Below are 15,446 nucleotides of genomic sequence, written 5' to 3' on the forward strand. Positions count from 1 at the left end.
TTATGTTTCATCGGTAATTAACCTTCGCTGTTTCAATGTTTTATTTCTCAACAAAAGCAATGACTTATAAAACTTAACAAAACAACTGTCAATTATGAAAATGACCCCGACCCCATGCTTCCAATTTGTTTTCATACCCCCGTAATACACACCACCTAGACTTACCAGCAACATCAGTGTAGACTGGGTATACATCACTGAACTCTCCCTTCCCTCCACCAGTTATTGCCCTTACTTGTACTCGGTACTGGGTAAATGGCTCTGTTGAAAGGAGAAAATTCAAACATACATCAAAGTGTTCCAGGTAAATCATCAAGATAGGTAAAACTATACAAAGGAAAGAGTTTATATTCGTAAGATAATAATACCTCAATTCAACTGGTCAATCATCAAGATAGGTAAAACTATACAGAGGAAAGAGTTTATATTCGTAAGATAATAATACCTCAATTCAACTGGTTCCTTCATAAAAGCATTTTTATTATTTTTTTCAGCGAGGTTCAAAGGTCTTGCTTGTTGAGCGAGGAGGTGTGGGTGTGTGAGGAGGTGTGGGTGAGTGAGGTGTGGGTGAGCGAGGAGGTGTGGGTGTGCGAGGAGGTGTGGGTGAGTGAGGAGGTGTGGGTGTGCGAGGAGGTGTGGGTGAGTGAGGAGGTGTGGGTGTGCGAGGAGGTGTGGGTGTGCGAGGTGTGGGTGAGTGAGGAGGTGTGGCTGAGTGAGGAGGTGTGGGTGTGCGAGGAGGTGCGGGTGAGTGAGGAGGTGTGGGTGTGCGAAGAGGTGTGGGTGAGTGAGGTGTGGGTGTGTGAGGAGGTGTGGGTGAGGGAGGAGGTGTGGGTGAGCGAGGTGTGGGTGAGCGAGGAGGTGTGGGTGTGCGAGGAGGTGTGGGTGTGCGAGGAGGTGTGGGTGAGCGAGGTGTGGGTGTGCAAGGAGGTGTGGGTGAGTGAGGAGGTGTGGGTGTGCGAGGAGGTGTGGTGTGTGAGGAGGTGTGGGTGTGCGAGGAGGTGTGGGTGAGCAAGGAGGTGTGAGTGTGCGAGGTGTGGGTGTGCGAGGAGGTGTGGGTGTGCACAGGGCTCTCCTGTTACTTTGTGGTATTAAGTTATTTACAGTGTTGTTTATAAAATGAAGATTATGTCAGGTGTTAATAGCCTGTTTTTCTTTGACGGGAGCTGTTTTTCCATGTAAAAAAAAAGTGAAATTTGGATTCATTTATCTCTCCCCAAAACTTGAATGTATCTTGAGTAGTGTTCAGTCCTGTCTACCTGTGAACCAGGTACCTGTAGTACAGTGTTTCAATATTACAATGGCCACAAAGGAGTTAAGGAGGTATGCTACACCAGAGAAATTTGATGTGGATGAAAAATGGCAGATATGTACAATATTTTGAAGATGAAAATTTTCAAATTTACTCTATTTTGTCAAAAAGTACAGTTTTAGTAGATGGTAATCTGAAAAAAATTTTAAAACTCCTGCTGGACTCGAACCTGTGACCTACAGTTCAGCAGTCGGCATGCTAACCTACTGAGCTACTCAGCTTTCTCCTTAAAGACCACAAGAACTGGTAAACACAATGCCAAACAATAGACAACAATAAGGGAAGGTCATCATTGTCATCTGTTCCAGCAGAGGTCAAAGCAGAGGTAGTATCTACCAAGCAGAGAAGGATTTCTTCTGCAGGAGATAACGAAAACTCAGAGACTGACAATATTAAAGTTACTCTTAGCTCCATCCAAAAGACACTTAAGAAATACCAACATCCAAGGATTATTCGTTCAAACTATTCATAATAAACTCACAAAGCAAAACAAAAATCACGCACTGAAAAATAAGGAGAGCCCATAAAAGATTTTCCTTATTTAATCATCCGTCCTAGAACTTACTTAAGTTGGTGACTTGCTCCAGCATGGGATTATTCAGATATTTGGAGATCACTTTGGTCTTGGTGATATTGTTGTGTTGCCAGCGGAGTTCGTAACTCATAATATGTCCATTAACTTGGTCTGGAGCCAGCCACTTGACAACAAATGATGTGGACATGGGCTGTGTGTTGGTGTGGATCATCAGCGGTTTTCCTGGAACTAACAGAAACTCGAGGTAAATCAATAGTCTACCAATAATACATAGTTCCATCTTTGTTGGTGTTTTTGAGATGCTTGTTTTTTTTTTTTACAAATTGGGGAGTTAATAAAACACACATGTATGCCTCAATCAGTGCCAAATTCCTGTGGTGGCCTATTTATATATCTGACCTTCAAGGAAGACCTTGACTTGACATGAAACCTTAATTTACCTTTACTTGAGTGAAGGACTGTATCTAATATGGTTCAAAGGTCACATTCAATGTGAAGGTTGCAGACAACCAGCAAAAAGGAGATTAAAAACGACCAAAAATAATATGCTCAATGATTTCTGATTTTCGAGAAACAGTTACTATGACATTTTCTAAAAATAATTCTTACTTCCTTCTGCTGTACGGATAAGTTTTTTCACGGCAGGTCCCTCGCCGATATTGTTAAACGCTAACACAGACACCTCATATGCCTCAAATGGTTGTAAGCCAAAGAGGGTAATTTTCTGTAAAAGGCAAAATCATTAAATTTTATACACATTCCATCTACATGTTTATCTTAACTCAATCTGTTTAACCACAGGTGTACACCATCTGCAACTTATTTAATGTTCATTCTTCTTTTATTTAACCTGATTTATCCATAACAGATTTTGCTGACAAGAAAAAAATCAAAGTACTTAAAGTACTCGTGGGAGTTGAACATTGTGGAAATTCAGTTAGAAAAGATAGTACTGGAAGGGTAGGGGGATAAATGACTGAATATTATCATGATTTTAGATATAAATCAACTGTTGTTGTTTTTCAAAGCGTTACAACAGCAAACATGGATAATGGAAGGCCCATGGGCCACAACGCTCCTCGAGTAACTGAAGTCGTGTTGTTGTTTTCTAGAATTTCACCCCTTTATATTCTCATGAAAAATGTGACCACATATTATGGCCCAAACATTCAAATCAATATGGTTATCAATGCCTTGCAGTTATGAAGAAGTTTTTCCCCTGTATATATACATTCAAGTTTAATCCTAGTTACAGCTAATTCTAAGGATTCATTACTTGAAAAGGTAGTCCAATATGCTAAACTGTCACCTGAGTATACTACAGTCCTGTAGAGGATCAATGGAATGGTAAATAATTGTATAATAACTCAAAATAAATGAAATTCAAAAAAATTAAAAATTGTCGGGCTTCAGAAATGCACAAGCCGAGTTGCGCAAGGAATGGGCATAGAGGGAACCGGCAGAAAAGTTTTCAAGAATTATCAAGCAGGGAGCAAAATTTTGCGTACATAAATTTCAGCCGACTTAAATCCTTTGTGACCTTGACCTTTAACCCTTGACCAAAATCAATAGGCTTCTTTGTCTCATCAAGGGCGATAATCCATCTAAGTTTAATTGAGATCCTATAATTTGTTAAAAAATTATAGTGCAGAAAACAAAATTTTCTCCAAATTTCAGTCTATTTATAGCCACTGTGACTTTGACCTTGTGACCCCGGAATCGATAGGCTTCTTGTCTTACTTAATCGATCTAAGTTTGATTGAGATCCTATAATTCGTTCAAGAACTATGGTGCGGAAAACAAAATTTTCTCCAAATTTCAGTCTATTTATAGCCAGTGACCTTGACCTTTGACCTAGTGACCCCAGAATCGATAGGCTTTCTCATCTTACTGAGGGTGACAATCCATCTAAGTTTGAATGAGATCCTATAATTTGCTCAAGAGCTATGGTGCGGAAATGAAATGTTGATGCGTGCCCGCCTGCCCGCCCAAAGGCACTTCATCAGATCATAAGCCGAGTTCTACTTCATCACAACTCCGCTAAAAATGAAATACTAGTCAAATAATGTTATTTATTGCCAAGGTATTTGGGATATTATACTGTGGCTCAAACAGGGAGTGAATGAACCTGACAGTATGGAAAGCATATAGTGGAATCAGACTTGTGATGCTGGAAATCTATAGTGATTAATAAACTATACATGTACAAGATCCATAACTATTTTTTTTTTTCAGTTTGTGAGGGAGAATCCTCATGTCTCTTTCATCTGTAGACAAATAAACAATGTGTTTTGACCAGAGCAATTTCCAATCCTTTTTGCAGCATAAATTCAACATTGTGGCAACTGGGTTAAACTTTGATAGTGAAGTAATACATGGCAGCACCTTATCCCATGCTCTTAAAATTTCTGTTTGACACACACTCATGACATCCACTCTAACATTACAGAGTGCAGCAAAATCCCATTGTAATAGGGGATTCAAAATGGATAACTGGTACAAAATATGGTACATACTATTCAAAAAGGATAATGAATTTGACATATTGATGTCTTGGAAAAGGAAATTCTGACATCGGGGCTCTAAGCGTTTTCAAACATTGTCATTTGATAAAAGTGTTCTAAATTTTTAAAAATAGAGATTAATATGTCTTTACATACATAGGTGAGAAAGTACCCATTATTCCTAGCCGAGACATACCATGTATGCGCAAAAAATTCATAAACAAATATCACACTACTCACGTAGAAAATGTGGACCTTACCGTCAGATCATCAAGCGCAGCGAAACACGCCATTTCGAGATTATAGTCGATGAAAGCTCGGTAACAGTAATGAATAAGGTACACTCATTTTGTATCTATTTTGTGACTTTCTTTATTAAAAGGAATAGTTCTCTAATGTGTAACGTGCAATTACTACGTAATTCAATAACTTGAAGCATGAAGCAGTTTCACTTTGCCACCGGATATAAGAAATTTTATTTCGTATTCCGATCCCAATCGAAAGTTGTTGACTGGGAATGACGTGTTTTAATTCAATCTACATGTAACATCAAGCATTTTTTATATCACATTAAAAAAAACCCAAATATATACACATACACAATGTTGTAGAGTTATTTCTTGTAAATTTTCTGAGGTTTCGCACCATATTCGATATTTCGCGCCACAGTGTCAATAGGGCTTGTGTGCAGTTGTCGTTCGTTTCCCTATCTATGTTTATAGGTGACGCTGTGCTACAAACGACAATTTTCAACCTTATCTTTTATTTTTCTATGTCTATCAGTATCAATTTGATCGAAATCTTGTATTCAAATTGATTTGAATACAATATCATTGCATTTATTTACATGTCAATTATCAAAATTAGATTAATTCAGAAAAGTTACATGGATTATTTAATGGCGGATGTTTATAAAAGTTTATGTTGATTTACCTAGGAGTAAATCAGCTGACACAGAACCCCCGCTGATGACCACTATACAAATCAATACAAATTACTGCACAGAAAAGTGCGTGATGACCCAGGGAGATTGAACATAGTTCAACTCCCAAAAAGAAAGAAAAAGAAAGAGTGAATATATGACAGACTTTGATGCTGTTCCGAAGTTTGATAAGTTCTGATTTTAAAATTCTGAAAAGTGTCATACACCTTAATGCTCTTCATATTAATTGTACACATAAATATATATTATTGATATATAAATACATATACCTCTACATCATCATAGATTAATAAGTCCAATATTTATCTGATAGTTCTGAACGTTCTATTATTCTGAACTCCACTGAGCAAGATTTGACCTCAGGGTTGGGCCATTAAAACCGTGCCCAGTTTTAACCAGTGGTTTTAACCATCCTGGTCAATACTCCCCAAGTGGTCAATAATGGTCAATTGTGATTTAAACTGTCCATTTTCCTATTTTTGTACATTTCTTGCAAAGATAAAGTAAGTGTTTTCATTATAAGGATCAATTGTTGATTAATATTTTTCATTACATAATCAAATGTAGTTTCATAAGTTTAATATATTTGGTTTGCTGAAACTGACCGAAATATCTTCAGTACCTACCAGAGGGTCACAGTTCTATAGCATATAGCTTGACGATTGGAGACAGACCTCTTAATACATGTACCTGGACAGATTAAGAATAAAAGGTAGCTGGGCATTACCTGAGCAAAGGAAGCAGAGTTGACAGATGTTAATAAGCATAGGCTGGGACCAGAGATGACCAGTGTGCCTGTTATTGTTATGAAAACATCACCAACCCACCCCCTCAAATGTTTATTCAACAATTAAAATGAAGATTAATGAAACAATACTTATAGGTAGTTCTTGTTAAACTAAGGAATTTGAACAGAAACTTTTACAATTGATCCCCAATTCAACATTCATTTTGTACATTATTTAATATTATGACTTATAAGTATATTACAAACTGATAGTGCATGTTATGAATTACAGTATTTACCATAATGGTCACTTAAACATTTAAAATAAATAACACAGACTATAATGACCAAATAATTTTCAATCGACCAGTATTAACCACTATTGACCGGTTTTAACCAGTATTGACCACTGGCCCGGTCAATACTCACATTGACCACTTTTTTGCCAACCCTGTTTGACCTGGCACAACACATGGTCCGTCTTCCTCTTCACGACCTTCTCACTGTAGTAAAAGTTTCACTTACGGTTTTCTTTGGATCCTCCACTGTAATGACCCTATTGATCCCATCTCTCTCTGATGTGTACTGAATTCTGTACCCCTCCAGGTTACCATGGTGCTTGTTGAGGGGTGGCGGGTCCCAGGAGAGATGGATTCTACTGCTGAAGTTACTTGTGGCCACTAAATGGAGGGGTGGGGCTTCAGGGGCTACAATACATTTAATTCACAAGAATGAACTTAATCTAATTCTATTTGATAATGAATGCCTTTTGATCTTCTATTGGCTACAAGGGTCCCGCTTTATCTTGAATTATCTGTATACTCCTAAATCATGACAAGTGGCCCACAGGCCTTATCGGTCACCTGAATACTAGTGAAAAACTATCACTACTTCCATAGGCTCTGAAATCTACAAAAAATTTCCTGTTCTGAATACCTAAGCTAAATTCTAATGTTCAGCAACACAAGATGAGTTCTTAAAACTTCACTACCCTCAAAAGTGCATACACTGATGAGAGGCTTTAAATAATAGGTATTTACATTAAAACATCAAAAGATATGACTAATCCTAAAGTCATAACCCTGGGTTATGAAATTCACCATTTTTTGTACATCCTTTTCTGCTATTCCTAAGTATGCATTTAGATCTTATACAGTATCAGCAAACTTAAAAATACATACTATATACTAAGTTTGGCCCCACCCTGGGGTTAAAACCCTTACTCTGGAGAAAATCAAATTTGCAATTTTGGTAAAAAACTAGATCTACCTGCTCTATCCATTTAGCACTATATTCCAAGTTTGGCCCTGCCCTGGGGTCAGAACCCCTATCCCAGGTATCATGAAATTTACAATGTTGGTAGAGGCCTTCCTGCTCTACATCACTATGCATTTAGTTTTTCTTACAAGTGTGTGGTTCTTGAGAAGAAGATTTTTGAAAATTGGTCAATTTTAGGCAGTTTTTGCCCCACCCCGAAGGCCCCAGGGTTGCAGGAATCCTGAAATTTACAATTTATGTTCCCCTTGTTCAAAATATGTTTCATACCAAATTTGATAACAATTGGAATGATAGTTGTCAAGAAGTTAAAAATGTCTATTGTTCACACATTTACATTGTAGTAACTGACCATTTTGGCCCCACTCTGATACCAAAACCCCTACCCTTGGGATCATCAAATTTACAATTTTGGTAAAGGACTACCTGTTCTTTCTAAATATCTACTTTCAATTTCGTATCAATAGCACTAAAGAAGATGGTATTTAAGTGTTTTACACATTAACACTATATAACAAGTTTGGCCCTGCCCTGGGGTCAGAACCCCTAACCCGGGGATCATGAAATTTACAATTTTGGTAGAGATCTTCCTGTTCTACATCACTATGCATTTAGTTTTTCTTACATGCCTGCAGTTCTTGAGAAGATTTTTCAATTGTTCAATTTTAGGCAGTTATTGCCCTGCCCCTAGGGCCCAAGTGGTGCTGGAGTCCTGAAATTTACAATTTATGTCACCCTTGTCCCAATGATGCCTCATACCAAATTTGAAAAGAATTGGACTCGTAGATATTAAGAAGAAGTTAAAAATGTTCAATTGTTAACGCAATGACGGACGACAACCAATTGCAATACGTCACCTGGGTTTACTCAGGTGACCTAAAAGCCTAATGGATATTGGATCCTAGAGATCAAGAAATGTCAAGTTATTTTTCCTGACATAAAAAGCATTTAGAATTATTTCTCAAAATTCAGTCAGAACACAGCACTCATTAACTAGACAATGCAAATTTTCATACCTTCCGAGTCAGTGTAGAAAATATCACTAAGTTGACTTTCTATACTGGTTCCTATTTTGTTTACCGCAGAAACTGTGATTTGGTAAGCTGTGTAGGGATGGAGACCAGTCAACACCGCAGAAGGATTTTCATTGGTGAAAACAGAAACTTGTTTCACTTTGACGCCCATATTATTCCTATAACAGAAATACAGTGAAACTTGTTTAATGCGGACATGCTCGGTACCGTAAAAATAAATCTCAGGATTATAGACAACATCCGAATTAGAGTTATGTTTCAGTTTCAGAATTATTTCTGTCATAACAGAATTCAAAGTTTGGTGCTGAAATATAAATCAGACAAGTTTTATTATGTCAGAAATGTTTCAGTTCACTAAATTTAACAGTCACTACTGAAGTTTAACATATTAAAAGCAAAATAAGTCAAATCAAAAGATGATTTTTTTATTTTATCACTAACATATTGTCTGCTCTAGGTTGCAGGAAGTCTGATTTTACAACTTCACTGCTAAATATGTCAACATTTATAATGTATCTGTACATGTAGGTCAGCCATCAGAAATTCATTTTAGGAGGAAAATTTCATACAAACAAGTAGCAGACTTATGCAGTTAAAGATTAAAAGAAGTCAAATTAATTTTTGAGCGGCTTCTGAATAGTATCATGGTTACCCTGCACCAGCACAAAGAAAAGCTGTATTTGTGTGCAATACCCAATACCAAGTTAGTTAGATTACCATCTGTGTCTAGAAGAAAAGTGAGATCTGCCTTGATTGATCATAGTTCTGTCCCTAGTTAATCATAAAGGACATGCCAGGTTTCAGTGAAAAAACATTAGCATGATCATTCTGATACTTGGTTATTACAAGACATGCTTAGTGAAACAATACCAAAATTCCCATCACCTACAAAATGTATCCATACAATTTCAAAGATTTCTTTACCATCAATTCCACACTCCTTCAATGAAGTAAATTCCCATCACCCATGTAATGTACCCGTAAAAACAATTTCAAAGATTTCTTTAATCATCCTTGGTAGTGACTTCATTTCAGATGAAAAAGACATGAACATGTCAATTTCTTACAACTCCAGCTGGCTGCTGAGGGTAGGAGCTATCGGTGAACCATACTATATATAATACTAAACCACTTACATAACATTGACAGAATAGTGCATTATGGGACTGTTGTTGTCAGTTTGACTGGGGGACCAGCTGATTTTGGCAGTTCGGGAGGATTTCTCTAAGATACTGGGACGCCCTGGAGGGGAAGGCACATCTGGAAAACATGACAGAAATTGACAATAGTTAACAATGGACAGGGACTTACTCTGCTTGGATTCAAAATCATTAAATTTCATAAAAATATTTGTCACAGATATAAAATACATGTATGTAAATCTGACTTAGTCTAAAGTGAAGAATATCTATATACAACACTGTATACGGTTCATCAGATCACATCTCTATTACTTTCCCTTTATATTTAAACAAGTTACACAGAGGATATTCACTATCAACAGCCATGGTACTACGTAGAATTAGTCAACACCCCCCCCCCCCCCTCCAACAAAGGGGGAGGAGTATCAGAGTAAGATTTTGCTTGACAGAATAATAAGAACCCAGTCAGTGACAATTCAATCAGTATTGTGACACACAACATCTTGGCTGCAAAGCCATAAAAATCTCGATGAAGAGGAAGTATGGTCACTGAAATGTATGACTTCCGTAACACTGTATCTCAGTACTGTATAACCCTCTAACCTTGAACCAGCAGATAGGTAATATTGGTGTAGATGACATCGTGCACTAAACGCTGATCTGTCTGAAACTTGATGACAGTGCAGGTAAAATTAGTTGTGTCCTTCATTTCCAGCTCAGTGACCACCAAACTGTAATCCTCTTCCACTTCGTATTTCTTCTTCAGCTCATCATCCAGGTACGACAGCGACAACTTCCCATCCTCGCCCATGGCAGCATTCACGATGAACATCCGGTTCTTCTTCCAGGTGGTAGAGAGCATCTTGTCTGGATACACCGCCAAGGCATCAATGAAGCAAGGCACAGAAGCATTCCTACCCACTTGTCCAAACACAATATTGAGTGGGGGCACCGGTTTGGGGTCTGGTTTTGTGGTGGTGGCAGCTTCGGTGGTGACTTGAATTATGGGGGTGGTTGGACTTGGGGTGGGGGATGAGACAGGGATGCTACTGGCATTATCTGATGTCGGTGTGGTAATAATCTGGCCATACACTGAAATGGCAATATCACATGTTAACCATAAGACTGGACTATTCAAGAGATTTCATATACTTGATTCAATAACAGAAATTATTAATACATCTTGAATTCTTCATACAACTTCAATCTTTTTTTCAAAAGTTTTTTCAACATCATAACAATTAAGTTATTAAATAGTTAGCACTTCTAAACATTCTACCCACTTTCTGACTGAACTTCCAATATCTGAATCAGTATGTAAAATTATATGAATCTATGCCACGTTATATTAAATATGAATGTCTGTTTAATCATATATATAAACTTGTACTTGTAATTATCTCAAGATAATTATTGATCAGAGTGGATCTTATTTAGGCCTACATTCACTATAGAATCTTATGTGAAAATTCTTGGGTAATGTACCATCCATTTGACATTGTCATTCAGTGTGACATTGCCACCCATTCATCGCTCTGAGAAACACTACACCTTGATCGTGCACTTGATCCCCTCAGCCGTGTGTACATCTAAGAGATGATCTCTTTGTACTATAAGGATAAATCCCAGAATACCAATCAATATATACAGGAGTGGGTGAAGAGTTCAGACTGGGACACAATGTCACTTCTCCAGGACTAATTGACTTTCTGAGCATTAATGACTCAGTACAGTCTATTCCCTGAAGCTGTGAAGGAGGAAATTCTCCATGCTGTTCACTTACAGGGCATTAATGTATCAGCTTCGTTAATGAGTTTCTGTAGATGAGTTTTCAGGTCACTTGTGTTATGGTATTGTAGATTCTGAGGACAATTAATCCCCTATTCTTAGCACAGCTTTGCCATAGATCAATACTACTGTGCCTATATGGAGCCTGCATTCCTGCTGAGCTAGAACTGATTACTCCAAGAGAGTGATTCTTTGGATCAATCACCACAGACACGTGCATATTCTGACTAAAATTTAATAAAGATCTATCATATTATCCACACTACAAATGTACATGAATAAATCATATACTAGTCTTCAAAATGTCAATAACGTAATTGCATTGTGAGTCCGGGGGGCATACTAACATGTATGTGATGTTATTTTTCTGATGTAGAAATTAAAATTCATGCTGGATTTCCTTCCTATATATGAAGAAAACTCATTATTTTTCAGACAGACCATCTGAAATATTCCACATGGCCGAAAAGCGTGCTATATAAATTAAGGCCATGTGCACTTTTCTGAGCATTTCATTGATGATACTCATCACCAAGACAGAAAACACTTTTGTCTCGCAAAACGCATCTGCTTCGTTTTCACAACAGTTCAGATACCCTAATCTTTTTTATTTTATTCCTTTACTCATCATGTTAACAACCTTCCAGCAAGGAATGCCTGAATACTGTGATAAAATCACTGGAGAACATATACATTGTATATCATCACAGGTGTGACTGACAGTTAAATTTTGATACCATTACTTATACTCAGGAGCATACACAAGACATATGTATGTAGAAATAGATGTACTACATGTATAAATTTACAAGGTATTCAAATACACATTTTTAAACTTTTGTTAGGATAGGAAGTTTGGATACATTAAATTCATAAGAATTTGACATGAGAGGACAGTGTTTGTTTACTTTGGCAGTAATCCTAGCCATGAAATAAACCCACAGAAATCCTGCAGTGTTTGAATGGGTTAACAACACCTTCCCATGGTGTCTTAGGACAGGATAATGTATGGTGTGCACACCTGTAATTAGTCACCACACCTGGTGAGAAATGACAACAATTAGTGCACACTTAAGTAAATTACCTTCACAGTCCTCAGTGAATTGACAAAAAACGCTGTTTTTCATTAAAACACTTATCAGACTAAATTGATTATTAACTCGTCAAGTTTACAACAGTTAACTTGAATACCTTTAAAAATCTCATGAATGTGTGTTAAGTTTTGCTTAGAAATTGGTCTTCATTGAAACTTGCTAAAAGGCAAGACTGCATGAAAATGCACCCATGACATATATCTTAAACACATAATCAATTTAGGTATTCAATGGAATTAAATACTATAAATAAATACTAAATACTTGATGAAACATGGCCTAAACACTGTATTTAATTATAAAACACCGTAGTCTGACAAACAAACTTGCCCTGTAATTAAGAATTTAAACAGAAAAGTTCATTTCTGAAATGTTCTCAAGTCTAAACAGATAGGAGTATGATGTAAATGTGTGTGCTATTTAAATGTGTTAGTGGCTTTTGTAAGACAATGAGTGTGGTAAATTATGATTCTCAATCAGAGCATCTATACCGTTTGTTTTCATTTATATTCAATTTCAATTTATTTATTGACATTACCATGTTGGCATACAGTCAAAATAACGAAACAAATGATATACAACCAAAAAAAAATATGTATATATTAAAATTACAGCAACCTACAGACACTTGGACACTAATCTGAATTTTGTTTAAATCTTAAATCAGACATATGCACATGAACAAATTTGTTAAAAACACTATTAGGAGAGAGCATAATATGATTGGATAGCTAGACATTTTTCTGGGAAATCAACATGAAATATACACCAACATTTCTTTACACATGTTACATATCAACAATCTGTGGGGCATGGGTTAAAGTTTTACAACCAACAGATTGTGTCTTCTTTAATGATTTAGGAATTACATAACATAGTGTACCAGCAGAATGAGCAGATGGCCTGACAATCAAACAATTTCCTTGGTCACACACTCTTGATTTCTTAATTATGTCATAAAAAAGATCCATTGTACTTTTTTCACAAACTCACTCACTTCTCTTTAGAAAGAAATGAAATCTCAATTTCCTCCTCACCATATTAACCCAGTAAAAACCAACAAACTTGACCTGATATTAAACACAATCAAAACCCCAACTTTAAACGATGACCAACTTCTTATTCATACACATAATATATCATAAATAAACCTAAATGTTTGTTTTCTCAGATAAGCCCTTAAAGAGCTTAAAATACATATCATATAAATAATTGATCTCATTATCAGATTCTTTAAATCATTCAGTTGAGAGTATATATAAATATTTTTAAATTTAAAATAAATGTATTTTACGGACAAAATTTGTCACATTGAATAATATTTTCCAATATTACATATCAACTTTTAATTCATTGTATATTTCATGTGTAACTATTATCAATATATTCTTAACATGTACAAATTGTCTTTACTAAATGGTGCCACACAGCTGTGTTAATTATGTTAAAGTATCATAAAACAAGTAATCCATCAGAAGTTTGGGTGATAAACATGTAATAAAGTTGTTAGATTTCCTTGATGATAAAATTTGTTTGTATCAAGAGTAATAAACATGGAAGTGGTAAAATGCTTTATACATGTGTACAACAAATTACCAGCCCCTGGGATCTTATAAAAATGTCTTACCTATGATATAGTACCCCCCCCCCCCCCCCTTCCAATAATATACTACAATGATTTCCTTTATAGGGGAAACAACAGCCCCATACAACTTGATAGGTTTATAATTATTGTTTAACAACAGATTTTAAAAAACAGTTTCTTGTATCTGTATATTGGTCTGAATATATTTTACTGAACTTTAAATGCACATATATAGGGATCAGGCACGATATGTTACTATTTAAGCATTTTAACAAATGCTTAGCAATAACTCACACTTACAAGTCTAGGAAAAAGAAATAAAATTTTGGGGCATATTTTGCATCTATACCTTAGGACATATTTCATATGAGACTTACCTATCGCATCATGTGGAACTGTAACACTCCAAAGAAAAAACAACCATGACACAATTATATGGCTTTTCACTATTCCCAGCATGGTTCTTCTCCTCACCAATAATCTATATATTTAACACCTATCTGAAAATAAAATTGTCATATTACTATACACAAAGAACATGAATCATTGCACCTTTACATTTATATATCATCGAAAATGTCTGTACGTCAATTTGAAATGAGATTTATCATGTAGGCCTATTTAATGTCAATTAAGAATTAAAATACCAATATCTTACGATGAAATCAAACTAATATCTAACACATGAACTAAATATATTAAAGCCACTAAAATGCGTACCCTTTTTAAACTCTAACTTTAAAAAACATTACCCTTACTTGAAGAAAACTTAACGATCTGATGGAGTTAATAAACCTTCTGTCATGTGTCTAGTGTGAAAACCATTACCTCACGTCTTCTTGTAACAAAATACTGTAACCCGACAATTTTAAATTATCGAATGTACACTATAATCGTTAACTGTGATAAATAGTAAAACTTTAGTAAATACCTTCATTCTGTAAAATTTATTTCACATTCTCTTTTCCTTCGACAATTCGTCGCCATCTTGATTGTCCATAATATCAACTTCCTGTCACGTGACTCAGTGCTCGGATCAAAAGGTCACCACGGTTAGTTAATAAATTTTGCGATAGACCTAGGTATGCAACGTATCACTTCTTGTTATTGTTTTAAAATTACACAAGACTGAAATGTCACTTGTGCATCATAATGCCTTTGTCAAGAAACAAAGGCACAAAACGTTGTCTTTTTAATCAGCTCCGGGTATAATACTGCACCTCGTATAGGCCCCACAGCATACAATGAGATGTTTTTGCCTAGTTTTAACATTGTTAACAATAGGCCTATTAATTTGTCATTTTCCTCGGACATCATACAATCAATTAATTTATGTATTTGTGAGTTGTCATTGTAACAAAGCAACAAATATGCTACACCCCCCCCCTCTTTTATGGCACGCCATATTCATATTTATTCCTCTCTAAAGAATTATATATATCTTATATTATTATGAGATATTTTCTATTTTTGATACGATATCTAATAAATTTTATAAGATATCTCATAT

At 35.9% G+C, this 15,446-nt stretch overlaps 1 protein-coding gene across 9 annotated transcripts in view; it reads right to left on the reverse strand.

The window, feature by feature from the left end:
- Positions 1-14,960, reverse strand: part of LOC125653920 (tyrosine-protein phosphatase 99A-like) — a 53,106-nt gene extending 38,146 nt beyond the window's left edge. For 6 of the 9 annotated variants that reach the window (XM_048883599.2, XM_048883598.2, XM_056143233.1 and 3 more), the window contains exons 1-10: positions 14,868-14,960; positions 14,314-14,436; positions 10,073-10,561; positions 9,464-9,587; positions 9,045-9,098; positions 8,310-8,485; positions 6,544-6,725; positions 2,454-2,568; positions 1,875-2,072; positions 166-261 (exon numbers count right to left, since the gene is read on the reverse strand). In XM_048883599.2, coding sequence (XP_048739556.2) covers positions 166-261; positions 1,875-2,072; positions 2,454-2,568; positions 6,544-6,725; positions 8,310-8,485; positions 9,045-9,098; positions 9,464-9,587; positions 10,073-10,561; positions 14,314-14,395 — 1,516 coding nt within the window. In that variant the 5' untranslated portion in view covers positions 14,396-14,436; positions 14,868-14,960. The remainder of the gene's footprint in view (positions 1-165; positions 262-1,874; positions 2,073-2,453; positions 2,569-6,543; positions 6,726-8,309; positions 8,486-9,044; positions 9,099-9,463; positions 9,588-10,072; positions 10,562-14,313; positions 14,437-14,867) is intronic. The other 3 variants (XM_056143235.1, XM_056143234.1, XM_048883595.2) reach the window with 1 other exon arrangement.
- Between the last annotated feature and the right edge of the window lie 486 nt (positions 14,961-15,446).

The sequence above is a fragment of the Ostrea edulis genome, chromosome 7 (genome assembly GCF_947568905.1).
Source record: "Ostrea edulis chromosome 7, xbOstEdul1.1, whole genome shotgun sequence".
In the NCBI taxonomy this organism is placed as follows: Eukaryota; Metazoa; Mollusca; class Bivalvia; order Ostreida; family Ostreidae; genus Ostrea; species Ostrea edulis.